Raw genomic sequence first — 21,010 nt, forward strand, 5'->3', positions numbered from 1 at the left:
AAATTTAACATTTTGCCACATTTGCCATATCATTCCATCTATCCATCTGTTTAACTTCCTGGCTGCCAATGCAAATACCATGTAATGGGTTGGTATAAACAATGGGAATTTATTGACTCACAGTTTTGAGGCTAGGAGAAATCCAAAATCAAGGTGATGCTTTCTTCTGGAAGACTAGCATTTTGGGGTCAGCTGTTGGTGATCCTTGGCTTTTCTGTCATGTGGCAATGCACGTGGCAGCCTTTCCTGGCTTCTTGCTTCTCTTCTGGGTTCCGTTGGCTTCCACCTTTTGGCTGTTTTCTCCATGACTTTCTCAGTGACCTTCCCTTTAAGACTTGAGTAATAGAATTAAGACCTATCCTGATTCGGCTGTACCATGCTTTACCTGAAGTAACCTCATCAAAAGGTTTTATTTATGAGTTCATACCCAAAAGGAATGGATTAAGTTTAAGAACATGTTTTCTGGTATACATAGCTCCAAACCATTATACAGTCTGTCTGTCTGTCTGTCTGCATATCTATTTATCAATTCATTTTCTGAACACTTAAGTGTAGATTATATGCATCATGCTCCTTGAACACTTAATACTGCCATGTGCATTTCCTAATAGCAAGGAAATTCACTTCAGTAACAACTTTAAGTGCACTTATCAAGTTTAAGAAATTTATCGTTGATATGAAGCTTATGGTTTGTATTCCAATATTTTGTATATCCCAGTAATATCCCTTTGAGCATTTTCTTCCCTTGCTAGGTCCCATCCAGGATTATATATTGCATTTAATTGTTATTGTCTCTTTAGTTGCTCTTTTTTTCCCCCAGTTGTGGGAATGATATACATACAACATAAACTTTCTCATCTCAACCACTCCCAAACATACCATTCAGTGGGATTAAGCATATTCACAATATTGTGGTACCGTTAACACTTTTCATCCCTATAATTTTCCCATCCTTCCAAACAGAAACCCTATATCCATAATGCATTAACTTCCCATTCCTTCTGCATCCTTTCCCTGACAACCTGTACTCTATAAATTTCTGTCTCCAGGGTCTTGCATATATTTCGATATTTTCTTTGTTGTTGCAGTGGGCTTAAATTTAACACCCTAAATCTATAACAATCTCATTTGCTTTGATACCAACTTTTTTTTTAATTTAAGAAAAAGTGATCGTCTTTATTAAATATCAAAGTTTGCAAACTAGTAACACAAAGCAACACCAGTGCACATTAACCAAAATGGCTAAATTGAAAAATACAAATGTCGATGACAAGAACTGGAACATTCACACATGGTCTGTGGATCTGTAAATTGGTACAACCACTTTGGAAGACAGCTTAGCAGTATCTAATAGAGCTGAAAATATATGTACTATAACCCAGCAATTTCACTCTTACATATATACCCCAGAGAAATGCATGCATTTGTATTCCTAGAGAGCAGGTATACTAATATTCATACGAGCCCTATTTATAATAACGGTAAACTGGAAGCAACCTAGATGCCATTTAACAATACAGTGGGTAAACAATGGTGTATTCATACAGTATAATTCTGTCAGCAGTGAAAATGAACAAGTTACAACTACATGCATCAACATGTTTTAATGTTAAGTGAAAAGATTGAGACAGAAAATGAGTACATACTCTTTGATGCCATTTATATAAAATTTAAAAACAGATAAAACTGTTATGGGTATTAGGAGTTGATATAGTAACTGTTCCAGTTTACTAAAGCTGCTGAAATGCAATATACCAGAAATGAATTGGCTTTTACAATGGGGGTTTATTGATTAGTTCACAGATTTACAGTTCTAAGACCATGTAAATGTCCAAATTAAGGCATCAAGAGGTAGATACATTCCTCTGAGGAAAGGCTTCTGGCATCCAGTGTTCCTCTGTCACATGGGAAGACACATGGCTGGCTCTGCTGAGCCTTCTTTCCTGGGTTTAGCTTCTGGTTTCAGTGGCTTTCTCCAAAATGTCTCTGGGCTTCTGTCTCACCTCTTGTGGGTCCTTGCTTGGTTCTCCAGGGGGCAAACTCTGGGTTATATATCTTAGCTTCTCTGTAAAATGTCTCTCAGCTTCTCTCTTAGCTTTTCTGCTTGTTTCTGCCAGGGCATTGCAGTCCAAGCATCTCTCTTAGTTTCTGTCAGTGCCTGTGGGTCCTACTTGCTTCTCCCAAGGACAAACTCTGGATTACATATTTTAGCTTAGCATCTTCAAATGTCTTTCTGTCTGCATCTCCAAGCGTTTCGGTCTGTGTTGGCTCTGACTTTGCTCTCTCTCGCTGAGCTCTCTTAAGGACTCCAAAAACTAATAAGACCCACCTTGAATGGGCAGGGTCACATCTCCATGGAAATAACCTAATCAAAAAATTCCACCACAATAGTCTGCCCCCACAAGATTGGATTAAAAGAACATGGCCTTTTATGGGGTATATAACAGATTTGAACCAGCACAGTGACCCACCATATAACCAGCACTCTCAGATTCTGAAAATAGAACTTCTTTCACGATTCTAAAAGGTACTAATTATCCCAACTTACTTCTAATACTATATATAAATTATGTTTCTGTACCCCTCCATCCCCCCATCTTTATGTAGTTCTTGTCTCAAATTACATATTTATACATTGGGTAAAAACCACTGATTTATCATTGTTTTATGCATTTGCCTTTTAGATCTTGTAGGAAGCAAAAAGTGGAGTTACAAACCAGGAATACGATAGTACTGAAATTTAGATTTACCCCATTTGATAATCTTACTACAGATCTTTATTTCTTCTTGTGGCTTTAATCTTGTCTATCGTCCTTTCCTTACAACCTGCAGAACTCTCTCTAGCATCTGTTGTAGGGCCAGTCTAGTGGTGATGAACTCTCTCAACTTTTTTTTATCTGGGTATGTCTTAATCTCTGTCTCATATTTGACACACAGTTTTGCTGGATATAGAATTCTTGGTTGGCAGTTTTTTGCTTTGAACACTTTAAATATATCTTCCCTCTGCCTTATTGAAGTTCCTTTGTATGTGACAAGTTGCTTCTCTCTTGCAGCTTTCAGAAATCTCTCTCTATTCTTGGCATTCTACAACTTGATTATAACATGGCACACTGTAGGTCTGTTTGAGTATCCTGTTTGGAGTCCATTGAACATATGGGATGTGTATTTTCCTGTCTTTTGTTAAGTTTGGGAAGTTTTCTGCCTTTATTTCTTAGAAATTTTTCTCAGCCCTTTCATTCATTCTCCTGCCACTCCCACAATGTGTATATTGGTACGCTTGATGATGTCCCACAAGTTCTTCAGGCTCTGTTCAGTTGTCTGCCTTCTTCTCTGTTCTCCTCACACTGAATGATTTCAATTATCTTGTTTTTGAGTTTACCGATTCTTTCTTCACCCAGCTCCAATCTGCTTTTGAACCCCTCTAGGGAATTTTCAATTTCTGTTACTATGGTCTGTAGCTCTCTTTGGTTCCTTTTCATAATTTCCATCTCTTCATTGATATTCCCTTTTTGTTCATCGTCATTTCCTGATTTCCTTTAGTTCTTTGTCCATATTTGCCTTTAGCTCTTTAAGCATATTTGGGACCAGTTTTTAAAAGTCTTTTGTCTGATGTTTCCCAGGTCTAGTCCTCCTTGTTGATGGTTTCCAGTGTTTTAATCTTTTCCTTTGCCTAGGTCAGTGCATCCTGTTTCTTTGTATATTTTGTGACCTTTTGTTGAAACCTGGACATTTTGATATAATAATGTATTATCGCTGGAATTTAGTCTCTGAGGCATCTATTCCTTAAGCTTGTATCTTGCTGGTATTATGACAAAGCTTTACCTGAATTCCAAGAGCTAACCAAAACAAATAAATAAAAAATAAATCACTTTTCCCAATCCTTGCAGATTGACCTGTGGAAGTGTTCTCCTTAGGGGCTTATCAGTTTAGAGAATAGCTCCAGGCTAGAGTGTAGGGTCCTATTTGATCCTTTTCTGTTCACAAGTGCATGTACTTGTAGCTTTAGGAATTTCTCCCATTTACAGGATATTAATGTTCCCTCTTCCCTAGTGTTCTAGTTTGCTAATGCTGCCAGAATACAAACCACCAGAAATGGATTGGCTTTTATAAAAGGGGGTTTATTTGGTTACAGGGTTATACTCTTAAGGCCATAAAGTGTCCGTCAACAAAGGGTACCTTCACTGGAGGATGGCCAATGCTGTCCAGAAAATCTCTGTTAGCTGGGAAGGCTGGTGTCCGCTCCAACGTTCTGGTTTCAAAATGGCTTTCTCCCAGGACGTTCCTCTCTGGGCTGCAGCTTCTCAAAAATGTCACTCTTAGTTGCTCTTGGGGTGTTTTCTCCTCTCTTAGCTTCTCCAGAGTAAGAGTCTGCTTTCACCGGCCGTCTTCAAACTGTCTCTCATCTATAGCTACTCTCTCAGCTTCTGTGCATTCTTCAAAGTGTCCCTCTTGGCTGTAACTCCTCTTCAAAATGTCACTCACAGCTGCACAGAGTTTTTTCTGTTTGTCAGCTCATTTATATGGCTCCAGTGATTTAATTTAGACCCACTCTGAATGGGTGGGGTAACACCTCCATGGAAATTATCCAGAGTCATCACCCACAGTTGAGTGGGACGCATCTCCACAGAAACACTGAAAGAATTACAGTCTAATCAACACTGACACATCTGCCCACACAAGAGTACATCAAAGATAATGGCATTTTGGGGGACATAATACATTCAGACCAGCACACCTAGGAAACAGTTTCCTCGTGGTCCTGGGCACTGCACAGTATTTCCTGCAGCTAGCATTCCCTTGTCCCAGGCAGCACAACTTGACTTTTCCTTACAGCAAGGCAAGTTCTGGGTCGGTGAGTCCCTCAGGCCACCATTAGATATGCTCCCAGGATATGCATGAGGATCCCTCTGCTCCCTCTGGAACCAGGACCATATTTCTGCACTGGGAGTGCGGGTCAGCCCCATGGGGACGTGGCAGGGGTGGAGGGTGGTCAGCCAGGGCAACAAGAGATCCCACTGCTTTTAAGTAGCCTTTTTTTTGGATTCTGCACTTATCCTGTTCCTGCAGTCTTTTAACTATAGGGCACCCAGCCCCATACAGGGCATCTGAGAAGTTCTGGGAATTTAATGGCTCCAGGAGCAACCCTCAACCTAGGGAGTGGATAGAAACTCCAGCTTACTCTTTCTTAGTGAAATAATACTAAAGCATGCTCTACATGATTTCTCAGAAGGTCTCTATCATGAGTGAACTCTATTAGCTGAAAACAGTTACTGAACCCTTTATTGACTTCTCCATACCCTTTCTGACCTTTCCTTCTTCCCTCATGTGTGCTTTCTGGGATACTCACCCTCCTCCTCCCCCCCAAATAAAGTTACTTGCACCCAAGTTCTTATCTCAGGGTTGTCTTTTGGGGGAAATCAAACTGTTCAGGTCAGTGCTGACAGACTGAATTAATTACTATTAGCAGGGAACAGCTCTCAGAGTTCTTTTCCTCCGTTCTCCCTCCACTGGGAACTTTCTCATTGGTTGACATTGATACAAGAGTACAGCAAAAGTGACTGGATAGAGGTGTGGGATTAAAGTATTATATATACTTATCTACCTACAGTTCATTCATTTCACCTCACCTTTATAGTATTTGGTTGCCATCATTGTTTTTTGTGTTTTTTTTTTCCCATAAATTTTTATTAATTCAAAATATAAACAAAAATAATTTAGCAAGAGTTTTTGTAATTCAGGTCTTCTATTGAGAAGAATAAAATTCTTTTTTGAGAGGGTGTGCCAGTTTGGGTATATTATGTCCCCCCAAAGCTGTGTTCTTTAATGCAGTCTTGTGGAGGCAGATGTATTAGTGTTGATTAGGTTGGAATCTTTTGATTGAGTGTTTCCATGGAGATGTGACTCAATCAGCTGTGGGCGAAACGTTTGATTAAATTATTTCCATGGAGATACAGACACCACCGATTCAGGGTGGGTCTTGATTTAATCATGGGAGTCCTATAAAAGAGCTCACAAACAGAAGGAGCTCCAAGCAGCTAAGAAAGACATTTTGGAGAAGGCCATTGAAAGCTAATGCTTGGAGATGCAGACAGAAGGACGTTGGGAGATGCTAAGCTAAGAGATGCTAGCCCAGAGTTTGCTCTGGAGAAACTAAGAGAAGACCCCCAGACGGTTAGTTGTACAGGAGCTGAAGAGGCTAAAAGAGACAAGCCCAGAGACATTTTGGAGAATGCCATTTTGAAACACAACCTGGGAACAGCAGACACCAGCCATGTGGCTTCCCAGCTGATAGAGGTGTTCTAGACACCATTGGCCACATTCTTCAGTGAAGATAACTTCTTGTTGATGCCTTGGCTTAGGATTTTTATGGCCTTAAAACTGTAAATTTGTAACCATATAAACCCCCTTTATAAAAGCCAGTCCATTTCTGTTATTTTGCATAACAGCAACATTAGCAAACTGGAACAGGGGGGCTAGATAAAATTTTAGGGAGGTTGAGATTCAGAATGTTCTCTGCCATCAAAAGTGATTTCACAGAAGCACAAACTGTGTTTCTAGAAAATTAAATAATAATTTTAGTTTGACTTTAGATTGTGATGCAGGCAGGGAAACAGGGAATCAAGTAGGGAAAGTTAGGTTGGAGCAAAATTATGATGTATTTTAAAAACTAAGTTGTCATACTTGGATAGCCATCATTGTTTGTAAGTTATATTTTAGTGTCTTTGGATTTGTATTCCTGAAAAGTAAAACATCTGTAACAGATGTGAATAATTACCTCATTGTATATGAAAAAGTCCCAACATTGGTTGTCATCTGTGAGCTAAGTCAGAAATTGCTATTTGCAAAAGTTACTTGGCACATTTTGTGCTGGAAATAATTTAAGAGGCATACATTAATTGTCACAGTTAGCTGAATAGTAGTACCATAGCAGTTATATGTATTTCTGAAGCCCAACTTCAAATAATAGAATTTTCTAGACTCTCCAAAAAGGAAACAAAACAAATACCAAAATTCCAAAAATGATAATATCACAAATACCTATATTTCCTCCATTTCTGGAGGTTGATAATTAAATTATTTTTTAATAGCTGTGGAATTGAAAGATTTTTTTTTCCCATTTGAGATATGTTTCTTCCATAATGGAGAGGAGTTCGATTTTATCAAACAGATTTTATCATTATAGAAGGTGTTTCTAGGCACATAATTAACATTGAAATTTGTGGGGTTTTTTGTTTGTTTGTTTGTTTTTTGTTACCTGTGGCTTAGAGGTAGACAACTTCTGTAAAAAGAAAGTTACAGATCATTGTGTAGTTTTAAACTGTCTTCCTTATGTTGATAAACTTGTCTTTTTTTAAAGCTATGACTAATAAAGATGAGCTTTATATCAGAATCATGATAATAGTTTTAGTTTTTATTTGCAAATAAAATTATTCTATTTTTCCCCCTTCCCTTAGAAGGCTGTCTTTGGCTATTGTTCTTTTTTGAAATCAATTCCCCCCTTTTTGGCTTTATTTAAGTTTAAAATATAATTGATCCCCAAAGTCTTTACTTTTATTGCTACTTTAATAACTGGGTGGAGTTGGATTTTATTGCTTCAAGTTTATTGTTATGATCTGCCTTAACTGAGGGTAGCCAAATGTTGTATAAATTACATTCTTTCCTTTATTTGGTTTCATTTGATTTGGTTGCATAAAGCTGTTAAAAAGTTTAACAGATATTAATGTTTTCTTGTACTGGAATATTTTGGGGGGGAAAGTTGGACAGTATAACTTCATAACTTTTCTTGGAATGTATTTGGAAAGTATGCATGGTTGTGATGTAGTTTGGTTTTAAAGCTTTCTATTAGGTTGTAGAATATTACTTAGAGATATTTTCTTTTCCTTGCTCTTCACCTAGGATATTGGTCTTTCCTTACTTTGGTTCCTTATGTTTCACCACCCCTCACCCATTTCAACATACTTCTCCAACCTCACAGACTCCAGTCTTTTCACCTACATTGTGATCAGATTATTGCTCACTCCTCAAGGCTGGACTCAGAACTCACCAGCTACATTTCTTTATCAGTCATTCCCATTCCAGCCTCCAGAGTTCTAGTTGTTCTCTAAATTACTCTGCCTGTCTTTCCTGTATCCCTTTATTGTATACGATTTAGGCATAATTAGTTCTCCTCTGTAGTCTGATTTGGCTACCTTGTATGTTGGCTTTTCAGGGCAGAGAGTGTTTTTCTCAGCTGTTTTTATTTCTTTGGTACCTATCGTATAACAGGCATTTAGTTATTAATTACCCAGTTTTTTAGTTTTCTGCTTTTAATTTCTCTCAGGATATTCTTGGGGATTCTTAAGTGATTTGTCTATTGTTTTTTTTTTTTTTTTTTTTTTTACAGATGTAAAAAAAGATTGGTCTGACCATGCTCTCTGGTGGGAAAAGAAGAGAACTTGGCTTCTTAAAACACATTGGACCTTGGATAAGTATGGTATTCAAGCAGATGCTAAGCTTCAATTCACTCCCCAGCACAAACTGCTCCGCCTACAACTTCCCAACATGAAGTATGTGAAGGTGAAAGTGAATTTCTCTGATAGAGTCTTCAAAGCTGTTTCTGACATCTGTAAGACTTTTAGTAAGTATCAGATAAATTCTTCATTTAAAGTATGGTTTGTATGATATGTGTATTACTGGCAACTGGCATTTAGCTTATCCCAAGGGATGGGTTTTGGGGGTGAGGTATCTAGGTATGTATGTGTGTGTGTGTGAAATTTTTACTTGTATTATTTAAATTTTTTATTAATACAAGATAAATGTTGGGTTAAGGTAGATTGGGAAGAATATTGTAGATTTATAGAATTATATCAGATATTTATTATTATATAATATATTCAAATGATGTCATTTATTTTTATGGAGGAGGAACAAGCATTATTTTCACAGGGATATGGTTTTTGCATGATTTCCTTCACATTAATTGCTATTTGAGTTTAAGAATTCAGTGGATTATAGTCACTTCCTTCATTAAAGACTGACATTGTTCCTAAGGAAATGCCTATGAGTATTGTCTTCCTTAACCAGTCTACAATTTGAACACTCTTTTAGTAATTCTGTTTATACTTTCTGAAAAGTGGATTACTTTTGGCTGACCCAGTTATGTCATATAACAGGAAGTATTCAACCGTCAGAGAAAATGTGAACTATTATCATTACCACTAGTCCGTAACTTTGTTACATTTATTCCTTTTTTAAAAATTTCTTTGTTAAAGATAACTTTTAGGACATTTTATATTTTGATTCCAAATAGAAAAACTACAGCTATTTATACGTATGTTGTATTTTAAACTTATACTTGAAATTCATGAACATATCCTTGTTGTAAAAGAATCAAATAATACAGACATACACAGTCAACCCCTCCTCCCTGTAAGTAACGATTGTCAGCAGTTTGGTGTTTTTCTATACATGTATTAAATGATTAATTTATTCACATATATTGGATTTTTAATTTTATTCTTTTCATAAACAGGACCGTTTTTTGTGTTTTTTTTTTTTAACCCACTCAGCATTGTCTTATTTTTCCTTGTGTTTATATGTATACTTTATTTTAAACTGTTTCACAGAATTCAGGTTATAAATGTACCTAAAATTTACACCCAAATATCCCTGTTAATCAACATTTAGGTTTCTTCACCAGTATGGAAAATGCTGCAGTGAGTGGTGTGTGTGTGTGTGTGTGTGTGTGTTTTGTTTGTTTTTTTTAAATGTTGTTGAAAATAATTTGAAAGCTTTTCAGTTGGGATGGCGACAGGGGCATGCAGTCTACCTTGCTGGCATCGGCACCCACACTCATGGCTGTGACCTGTGAGCAAATGTTGCCCCTGTGTGCTGGCTTAAGCATTAACTGGGGACAGTGTGGAGGGGCTGTGACTGCTTACCCCTTAATCTAGGGTCCCCTGCTTCTCATGTTTGTTAGTTTGAAGTTTGGAAGAGTCTGGATTTTTTCCATCTTTTGAGTATGTATGATTTAAGCTGTGGCTTCTTTGATCAATCCAGTACCAACTTCTGTTTTTCAAAAATCACTCATCATTTTTGGCCCTGTATTCTTATTGTTTTCTAGCAATGTTATGGATGTTCCCCTCACCCCAATCTTTAATAGACTTCATTTTTTAGAGTACTTTTAGGTTTACAGAAAAATGATGCAGAAAGTACAGGGTTTGCTTATTCTCCTTCACATAAAGCCTTCTCCCCCTCACAATCACAGTTTTTTCTATTATTAACATCTTCCATTAGTGTGGTAAATTTGTTACAGTGTTACTATTAACTGAAGTCCCTAGATTGCATTAGAGCTCATATTCTGTGTTCTGTGGGTTTTGACAAATGCAAAATATCATGTGTCCACCATTACAGTACCATACAGAATAGTTTCACTGACCTGTAAAGCCTTGTGCTCCACTTATTCATCCCCCCCCAAACCCCTTGACAACCACTTGATCTTTTTACTGTCTCTATAATTTTGCCTTTTCCAGAATGTCATATAGTTGGAATCATACAGAATGTAGCATTTTCATACTGGCTTCTTTCACTTAGCAATATGCTAAGTTTGAGGTCTCTCCATGTCTTTTTGTAGTTTAACAGCTCATTTCTTCATCTTGATTGCCTCCAAATTTGGCAGTTATGAATAAATCTACTATAAACATTCATGTGCAGGTTTTTGTGTGGACATAAGTTTCCAGCTCATTTGGGTAAATAACTATCAATGTGATTGCTGTGTTTAGCTTTGTTAGAAACTGTCAGACTGTCTTCCAAAGTAGCTGTACCAATTTTGCATTCTCACCTGCTGAATGACAGTTCTTGCTCTTCCACATCCTCAAAAGCATTTGATATTGTTAGCTCTTTGGATTTTAGCCATTCTGATAGGTGTGTGGGTGATACATTATTGTTTTAATTTGCATTTCTCTAATGATGTGCTATTGAGCATGTTTTCATTTGCTTATTTGCCATCTGTGTATCATCTTTGTGAGGCATCTATTCAGAACTTTTGCCCATTTTGTAACTGAGTTTTTAAAGAGTTCTTTGTTTATTTTGGATACAAGCCTTTGTAGATATGTGTTTTGAAGATACATTCTCCCAGTCTGGTTGTCTTATTTATTTTTAAAATTACAACAGATACATAACATAAAGTTTCCATTTAACCATTTTTAAGTATACAAGTCACTGGCATTAGAATGTTGTGCTACCATCAGTACCATCCATTACCCAGAGTTTTTCATCATCCCAAACTCCATATCTGTTAAAGCAGTAACTTCCAATTTACCCTTCCCCTAGTCCTGGTAACCTCTAATATACTCTCTGTGAATTTGCTTATTCTGGATATTTCCTATAAGTGAAATCATAGCTTTTTTCCTTTTGTTTCTGGCTTATTTCACATGATATCTTCAAGGTTCATCCACGACAGCTCTGTCACATACAAAATTCCATGTTGCAAAAGTCTGTTTTTCTGGACTTTCTTTTCTTTTCCATTAATCTATTTGTCTTTTCTTATACGGATCCTGCACTGTTTGAATTTCGGTGGCTTTATGATAAATCTTTATCTGGCGGGACAAGAACAGTACCCTTGCTTTTTTTGTTTTGTCTGAGTTTTTTTTTTTTTATTGTTTTGGTTGTTTTTGAAACGGTTTGTTTCCATATGAAATATGGAATTGCCTTGATAATTCCCAGGAAAATTTCCACAGTGATTGATTAGACATTGATCGAATATGTTTATTAATGTGAGGAGATTCTTTTTTCTGGTAGAATCTTCCCATCTGTAAACAAGGTCTGTCTGTCCATTTATCAAAACAGTCTTTTACATCGTAAAATAGTTTTATATTTAACCTACAAATGTAGGTTAATTATACCCAGTTACCCTTAACATACTTTATTTTCTAAGAATAAGGATATTTTCTATGTACTCATAGTCATCAAACTCAGAAAATATAGTATTGGAATATTTTTGTCAAATTTACCATCCATATTCAGTTTTGTCAGTTACACCAGTAATGTCTTTAATAACATTTTCAGTCCTGTACAGGATCTTGTATTATATTTTGTTTTAAATTCTCTTTGGTACCCCCAAAGTTAATTAGGTTTGCTTTGCCCTTTTTTCTCTTTTTATAAAACTTCCTTTCGGATCATTGTTCTTTTATTACAGCAGTTGAAGGTTTACAGAAGAAACATGCAGAAAGTTCCAAGTTCCCATATTACCACCATCGCCCCCATAACGCAGTTTTCCTAACATTTTGTATTAGTGTGGTACCTTTCTTACTATTGATGAAACAGTATTATTATAATCATATTATTAGCTATAGCCCAGTAGTTTACATTAGGGTTCACTCTTTCTGTTGTGTGGTTCTTTGGGTTTTAAAAAATATTTTTTTCTGCTGGTAACATACATAGAACATAAAATTTCCCATTATATCTGCTTTCAAGCATAAAATTCATTGGTGTTAATTACATTGACAATGTTGTACTACCATCACCACCATCCATTATCAAACCTTTTCCATCACCCCAAACAGAAACTGTACCAATTAAGGGTTAACTCCCCATTCTCCACCCTGTGCTGTTACCTATACTCTTAATTTCAGACCATGAATTTGCATATTCTAATTATTCATATAAGTGAGATCCCTTTGTCTTTTTTGACAACATTTTTGAAGAATGCAGACTAGTTTTTTGTTGTTATTTTTTAAATGGACTGTTCCTCATTTGAGGCTGATCTGATGGTTCCTTGTTATTAGATTTAGGCAATGCATCCTTAGCCAGAATATTACAGAAATGCTTTATGCTCTTCTCAGGCAGTCACATCTGGAGATACACATTGTCCATTTGTCTGTCGCTGGTGATGTTGTTTTACACTATGTAGTCAAGATAAAGTTTGTTTTTTCTGCTGCATAGTTTTTTCCTTTTGCAACAAGTAAGTATTTTGTGGGGAGAAGTTTAAGACAACACATATATCCTGCTCCTCAGTAAATTCCCTTCCCCTATTTAAAAAAAAGTTTTTTTTGATGCTGCTGACGTTAACATCCAAAATTGTTCCCTTCTTAAATATTTCTATAGGTGTCTCAGTTTATATTAATAACAATGATGTTATATGCCTTCTTTTTTTCTAAGTAATGTATACTCTAATATGGGCTTGATTAAAGACACACATACGTGCGTGTGTGTTAGGGGGTGGGGGAGTTAGTAGGGACACCACCAGTGAAAAGTGTGTTTGATTTAGGCCCTTAGCCAGCATTGCCTGAACATTGTTGTTCAGCTGTTAAAGTCAGTGTGCTTAAAGGAAAACCCAACAAGAGGGGTGGATGAGTGTCAAGAAGGAAAGATCCTGACCATTTTTACTTCATGTTGTACAATGTTAATTGCACAAACTGAGGGGAACATATAATGCAACTGCTGATTTTTTTTAAAAATCTAAGAGATAAATTATCAAGATAGATGAAAAGATGTAGAAGGTCTGGGCAAAGAAAAGATACTTAGGGAATGAGTATCCTTTCTGTTTTCCAAATGGATGGTTTTTCCATGTCCACATACACATGAACACACACACACACAGCAGACTTTTGGGGAGTTTGAATTGGTACAACCTTCTGGAAGTTGGTAGGCAGTATTTACCAAAATTTAAAATGTTTTCTATCCTTTGACATAACCATTCTACTTCTAAAATAGTTAATAATAGGATAAGTTTAAAGATATATTTATAAAGGTGAAGATTGCAGCATTGGTTTAGATCATTGGCTTCCAATTTCCACAAGCCAAAACTGGTCCACTGTCTATTTTTATAAATAAACTTTTATTGGAAGTCAGCCATGTTCGTTCTCTAACATAGTACCCCTGACTGTGTTCATGCTAGAACAGCAGCAGTTGTGACAGAGACCGTGTGGTCCACAAAGCCTAAAATATTTACTGTCTGCCTTTTTACAGAAAAAGTTGTCAAAATGTGGAAATAAACTGCCCTGGGTAGGGCATTAGGTAGATAATGATTTGCCCACTGTTGTATTTTTTAAAAGTAATTGTATGGATTTGGAGGCATGAAAAGGCATTTATGACACATTGAATGAAAAATAAATTCCTAGAGGGCACTGATTAGGTCTGTGTAGTTCATTGGAATATCCTCAGATTTATCAGTAATGTATAGGGCTCATAGTAGGTTCTTAACATCCCTGTTTTTTTATGTAGAGAATAATCCTATTTATGTTTAAAATATATTTGCATGGGGGATGTACTTGGAGGAGTTTCATTAGAATGTTGACAGAAGCTATTTTGGTGAGATTTCAAGTGTGCTTTTTTTTACCCCCCCCCCCCCTTTGGGGGAGCTGTCAAATGATCCATTGAAATATTTTCCTTTGTTGTTCTTAACTAGCTGGGAATCCCACTGCACCACTGTCGATGTCATCTATGATGTCATGAGGGTGGCAGCCATCAACACCACAGCCCACAGACTGGGAAATCCTCAGAATTTCTTTAATGGTTCCAGAGAATTTTCTTCCTAAAGATCAACACTGCATCAGTCAGGCAGTATTGACAATCTCATCAAAAGTGAAATTTCCACTCTGCTTAATGTTTTTCTGCTGCTTTCTGTTTCTGGGTGATTCCTTGAGGGCTTTGATGATAGGTTGGAGGCAGAAGGAATTACCTCAGTTTGGTCTTTTCTGTTTTGAATGGTCAGTTTCACCATAATCTTGGACGTTTCCAATTATCAGCTGCCTTGGTGATATCCTGACCAACCTTTTTTGAAGACAGACCTGAGAGCTGATCTCGGGGGCCAGAGTAGACGTGGCACCAACTTTCCCCCTGGTGCACCTTGGGGAGATGACTGATCTTGTTGGGGTTGAACTTGGGTCGTGTGGCTGAGGCAGCTGATGTTTTATGAACTCAAGTGTGGGAAGTTGCATTTTTTGGCTTCCTCCAAGCCAAAAGCCAAAAATGTCTATGCTTTTGTAATTGAATTTTTAAAAGCAGTTTTGCAAATAATATTTTTATAAGCAGGAAAAGAAAGCTCTTTTGCATTTGAGGAACAAACACATTTAGCTTTTTTGATACTTTGTTTATTTCTAGAATATAAACTTGAAGTCAGAACCATGTCTTTCCATCTTTGTTCTGAGTATATGGCATGGCCTTAATAAACATTAATTGAATGAATTAAAGAAACATACATAAATAAGGATTAGTTATTTTCCTATCTCTGGAAAGTAGTGATCTATTCCAGGATATTTAGAGAATTTCTGCTTTACTAGGTGGTTAAAATAGTTTTACAGTTGTTAGGTGTCTGTAAATGATCAGTATAAATGGGTGAATATTTACGTAATATTTTTATTAACTTGTGAGACTGAAAGTCTTGCAGAAAAGAGAGGGTTTTAATGAATGGAATTTTATTTGTAGATTTATTTTTAAGTACGCAGGGAACTAAAGCACTCAATTATGGAATTGTCTGAAACAAAAAGCACTGGGTTTTGTACACTAGACATATCTAACACGAAGGAGCAGGCACCAGGGACCCAAGATTTCAGAAATCCAGATGGTACCTGCGCTAGTTTGGGTGTATTATGTCCCCCAAAACACCATGTTCTTTGATGGAATCTTGTGGGGGCAGATATATCAGTGTTGAGTAGATTGTAAGTCTTTCAGTGTTTCCATGGAGATGTGACTCCATCAACTGTAAGTGAAACGTTTGATTGGATAATTTCCATGGAGGTGTTACCCCGCCCATTCAGGGTCAGTGTTAATTGGATCACTGGAGTAGTATAAAGGAATTCACAGACATTTTGGAGAACACCATTTTGAAACGTCTCTTGGGAGCAAGCAGCCGCCAGCCACATGCCTTCCCAGCTAACAGAGGTTTTCCGGATGCCAATGGCCTTTTTCCAGTGAAGGTACACTATTGTTGATGCCTTACCTTGGACACTTTATGGCCTTAAGACTGTAACTTTGTAACCAAATAAACCCCCTTTATAAATGCCAATCTGTTTCTGGTCTTTTACATAACAACAGCATTAGCAAACCGGAATAGTACCTAAAATTTAGGTGACCACAGTTTGGTAGATTCACCGCAGGTGAGAGTCTTTATAGGTATTTTATATGTGGATATAGATCAATATCTTAGTCTGCTGGCAGCACATCAGGGAGGTGTGGTATCTATTTAGGAGCATGTTCAGTGCTGTAATTGACTTCACATCATGGAGAATTTGGGAGTAAGGTGGGGATGGACATCACAACCACATCTACAGAGTAGGAGTTCTAGGACAAGGTCCCCATTTGGATTTGGTTAAAGAAATAAATAAATAAGAAACTGGTAATTGGCCTTAAAAATAATTTTAAACTGTAGAATTAAATATAGCTTCAGGCCTCACACTCATTACTATTAAATATTCCTTATAAAATTTTTCATGCATTTTAGGAAAGGGGAAGTAATTGAATTTGCCAATGAGTTAAATTGGGTCAGCAAATTCTGACCCCACCTCCTGTTATTTTGTGGCTCATGAACTAAGAATATAGTGTTTACATTTCCAAATGGTTGGAAAAAAATCAAAAGAAGATAATGTTTTGTGATATGTGAAAATTATATGAAATTCAAATTCCAGTGTCCATAAATAAAGACGTATTGGAACACAGGCATGTACTTTCTTTTATGTATTGTCTATGGTTGCTTTCACACTACAGTGGCAGAGTTGAACAGACCTGCAAATCCTAAAATGTTTACTTTTTTTTCCCCAGTAAAAGTTTGCCAGCCCTTGAATTAAATTATTGGGAAACACTACTGTGCCAGTTTGAATATATTGTGTCCCCCAAACGCCATTATCTTTGATGTAATCTTGTGTGAGCAGACGTTATCAGTGTTGATTAGATTGTAATTCTTTGAGTGTTTCTGTGGAGATGCACCCCACCCAGCTGTGGGTGGTGACTCTAATTGGATAATTTCCATGGAGTGTTGGACCCGCCCATTGGGTGGGCCTTGATCAGTGGAACCATATAAATGAGCTGATGGGCAGAGGGAATTCAGTGCAACTGTGAGTGACATTTTGAAGAGGCTCTACAGCTAAGAGGGATGCTTTGAAGAATGCACAGGAACTGAGAGAGGAGCTGCAGATAACGGGACAGTTTGAAGACAGCCATTGAAAGCAGACTTTTGCTCCGGAGAAGCTGTGAGAGGAAGAACACCCCAAGAGCAACTAAGAGTGACATTTTTGAGGAACTGCAGCCTAGAGAGGAACATCCTGGGAGAAAGCCATTTTGAGAGCAGAACTTTGGAGCAGATGCCAGCCACGTGCCTTCCCAGCTAACAGAGGTTTTCCGGACACCATTGGCCATCCTCCAGTGAAGGTACTCGATTGCTGATGTGTTACCTTGAACACTTTATGGCCTTAAGACTAACTGTGTAACCAAATAAACCCCCTTTTTTTTTTTTTTTTAATTTAATAAAGGAATGTTTAATATAGATCAATTTGAACATAATTATTGGCATATAGTGATGAAAATTATCTATATATGTAAAGTGTTGCATTGGAGGACAGATTAATGCTTTCTTTTTTTTTTTTTTTTTTAATCATCATTTTATTGAGATATATTCACATACCACGCAGTCATACAAAACAAATTGTACTTTCGATTGTTTACAGTACCATTACATAGTTGTACATTCATCACCTAAATCAATCCCTGACACCTTCATTAGCACACACACAAAAATAACAAGAATAATAATTAGAGTGAAAAACAGCAATTGAAGTAAAAAAGAACACTGGGTACCTTTGTCTGTTTGTTTGCTTCCCCTACTTTTCTACACATCCATCCATAAACTAGACAAAGTGGAGTTTGGTCCTTATGGCATTCCCAATCCCACTGTCACCCCTCATAAGCTACATTTTTATACAACTGTCTTCGAGATTCATGGGTTCTGGGTTGTAGTTTAATAGTTTCAGGTATCCACCACCAGCTACCCCAATTCTTTAGAACTTAAAAAAGGTTGTCTAAAGTGTGCGTAAGAGTGCCCACCAGAGTGATCTCTCGGCTCGTTTTGGAATCTCTCTGCCACTGAAGCTTATTTCATTTCCTTTCACATCCCCCTTTTGGTCAAGAAGATGTTCTCCATCCCACGATGCCGGGTCTACATTCCTCCCCGGGAGTCATATTCCACGTTGCCAGGGAGATTCACTTCCCTGGGTGTCTGATCCCACGTAGGGGGGAGGGCAGTGATTTCACCTTTCAAGTTGGCTTAGCCAGAGAGAGAGGGCCACATCTGAGCAACAAAGAGGCATTCAGGAGGAGACTCTTAGGCACAAATACAGGGAGGCCTAGCCTCTCCTTTGCAGCAACCGTCTTCCCAAGGGTAAAACTTATGGTAGAGGGCTCAACCCATCAAACCACCAGTCCCCTATGTCTGTGGTCATGTTAGCAACCATGAAGGTGGGGTAGGCAAATACCCCTGCATTCTCCACAGACTCCTCAAGGGGGCACTACATCTTTTTTTTTTTTTTTTTCCTTGTTTGTCTTTTTTCTTTTCTTTTTTTTTTTTTTAACTTTCCCTTCTTTTTTAAATCAACTGTATGAAAAAAAAAGTTAAAAAGAAAACAAACATACAATAAAAGAACATTTCAAAGAGACCATAACAAGGGAGTAAGAAAAAGACAACTAACCTAAGATAACTGCTTAACTTCCAACATGTTCCTACTTTACCCCAAGAAAGTTACATAATATAGCAACATTTCAGTGAACTTGTTCCTACTACATCCATCAGAAATTAACAGACCATAGTCATTTCTGGGCATCCCCAGAACGTTAAATAGCTTATCTGTTCTTCTTGGATTATTGTTCCCCCTTCATTAATTGCTCTCTACTGCTAGTTCCCCTACATTCTACATTATAAACCATTTGTTTTTACATTTTTCAAAGTTCACATTAGTGGTAGCATATAATATTTCTCTTTTTGTGCCTGGCTTATTTCGCTCAGCATTATGTCTTCAAGGTTCATCCATGTTGTCATATGTTTCACCAGATCGTTCCTTCTTACTGCCGCGTAGTATTCCATCGTGTGTATATACCACATTTTATTTATCCACTCATCTGTTGAAGGACATTTGGGTTGTTTCCATCTCTTGGCAATTGTGAATAATGCTGCTATGAACATTGGCGTGCAGATATCTGTTCGTGTCACTGCTTTCCGATCTTCCGGGTATATACCGAGAAGTGCAATCGCTGGATCGAATGGTAGCTCTATATCTAGTTTTCTAAGGAACTGCCAGACTGACTTCCAGAGTGGCTGAACCATTATACAGTCCCACCAACAATGAATAAGAGTTCCAATTTCTCCACATCCCCTCCAGCATTTGTAGTTTCCTGTTTGTTTAATGGCAGCCATTCTAACCGGTGTTAGATGGTATCTCATTGTGGTCTTAATTTGCATCTCTCTAATAGCTAGTGAAGCTGAACATTTTTTCATGTGTTTCTTGGCCATTTGTATTTCCTCTTCAGAGAACTGTCTTTTCATATCTTTTGCCCATTTTATAATTGGGCTGTCTGTACTATTGTCATTGAGTTGTAGGATTTCTTTGTATATGCAAGATATCAGTCTTTTGTCAGATACATGGTTTCCAAAAATTTTTTCCCATTGAGTTGGCTGCCTCTTTACCTTTTTGACAAATTCCTTTGAGGTGCAGAAACTTCTAAGCTTGAGGAGTTCCCATTTATCTATTTTCTCTTTTGTTGCTTGTGCTTTGGGTGTAAAGTCTAGGAAGTGGCCTCCTAATACAAGGTCTTGAAGATGTTTTCCTACATTATCTTCTAGGAGTTTTATGGTACTTTCTTTTATATTGAGATCTTTGGTCCATTTTGAGTTAATTTTTGTGTAGGGCGTGAGGTAGGGGTCCTCTTTCATTCTTTTGGATATGGATATCCAACTCTCCCAGCCCCATTTGTTGAAAAGACCATTATGGCTCAGTTCGGTGACTTTGGGGGCCTTATCAAAGATCAGTCGGCCATAGATCTGAGGGTCTATCTCTGAATTCTCAATTCGATTCCATTGATCTATATGTCTATCTTTGTGCCAGTACCATGCTGTTTTGGCAACTGTGGCTTTATAATAAGCTTCAAAGTCAGGGAGTGTAAGTCCTCCCACTTCGTTTTTCTTTTTTAGAGTGTCTTTAGCAATTCGAGGCATCTTCCCTTTCCAAATAAATTTGATAACTAGCTTTTCCAAGTCTGCAAAGTAGGTTGTTGGAATTTTGATTGGGATTGCATTGAATCTGTAGATGAGTTTGGGTAGAATTGACATCTTAATGACATTTAGCCTTCCTATCCATGAACATGGAATATTTTTCCATCTTTTAAGGTCCCCTTCTATTTCTTTTAGTAGAGTTATGTAGTTTTCTTTGTATAGGTCTTTTACATCTTTGGTTAAGTTTATTCCTAGGTACTTGATTTTTTTAGTTCCTATTGAAAATGGTATCTTTTTCTTGAGTGTCTCTTCAGTTTGTTCATTTCTAGCATATAGAAACATTACTGACTTATGTGCATTAATCTTGTATCCTGCTACTTTGCTAAATTTGTTTATTAGCTCTAGTAGGTGTATCGTCGATTTCTCAGGGTTTTCTAGATATAAGATCATATCATCTGCAAACAATGACAGTTTTACTTCTTCTTTTCCAGTTTGGATGCCTTTTATTTCTTTGTCTTGCCGGATTGCCCTGGCTAGCACTTCTAGCACAATGTTGAATAACAGTGGTGACAGCGGGCATCCTTGTCTTGTTCCTGATCTTAGAGGGAAGGCTTTCAGTCTCTCACCATTGAGTACTATGCTGGCTGTGGGTTTTTCATATATGCTCTTTATCATGTTGAGGAAGTTTCCTTCAATTCCTACCTTTTGAAGTGTTTTTATCAAAAAGGGATGTTGGATTTTGTCAAATGCTTTTTCAGCATCTATTGAGATGATCAATTGATTTTTCCCTTTCGAGTTTTTAATGTGTTGTAATACATTGATTGTTTTTCTTATGTT

The 21,010-nt window shown here is 37.2% G+C and overlaps 1 protein-coding gene across 4 annotated transcripts in view; it reads left to right on the forward strand.

Moving 5' to 3' along the window:
- FERMT2 (fermitin family member 2) overlaps positions 1 to 21,010 on the forward strand; it is a 129,788-nt gene that overhangs the window by 35,774 nt on the left and 73,004 nt on the right. For all 4 annotated transcript variants that reach the window (XM_037832691.1, XM_037832692.1, XM_037832693.1 and 1 more), the window contains exon 3: positions 8,384 to 8,617. In XM_037832691.1, coding sequence (XP_037688619.1) covers positions 8,384 to 8,617 — 234 coding nt within the window. The remainder of the gene's footprint in view (positions 1 to 8,383; positions 8,618 to 21,010) is intronic.

The sequence above is a fragment of the Choloepus didactylus genome, chromosome 4 (genome assembly GCF_015220235.1).
Source record: "Choloepus didactylus isolate mChoDid1 chromosome 4, mChoDid1.pri, whole genome shotgun sequence".
In the NCBI taxonomy this organism is placed as follows: domain Eukaryota; kingdom Metazoa; phylum Chordata; class Mammalia; order Pilosa; family Megalonychidae; genus Choloepus; species Choloepus didactylus.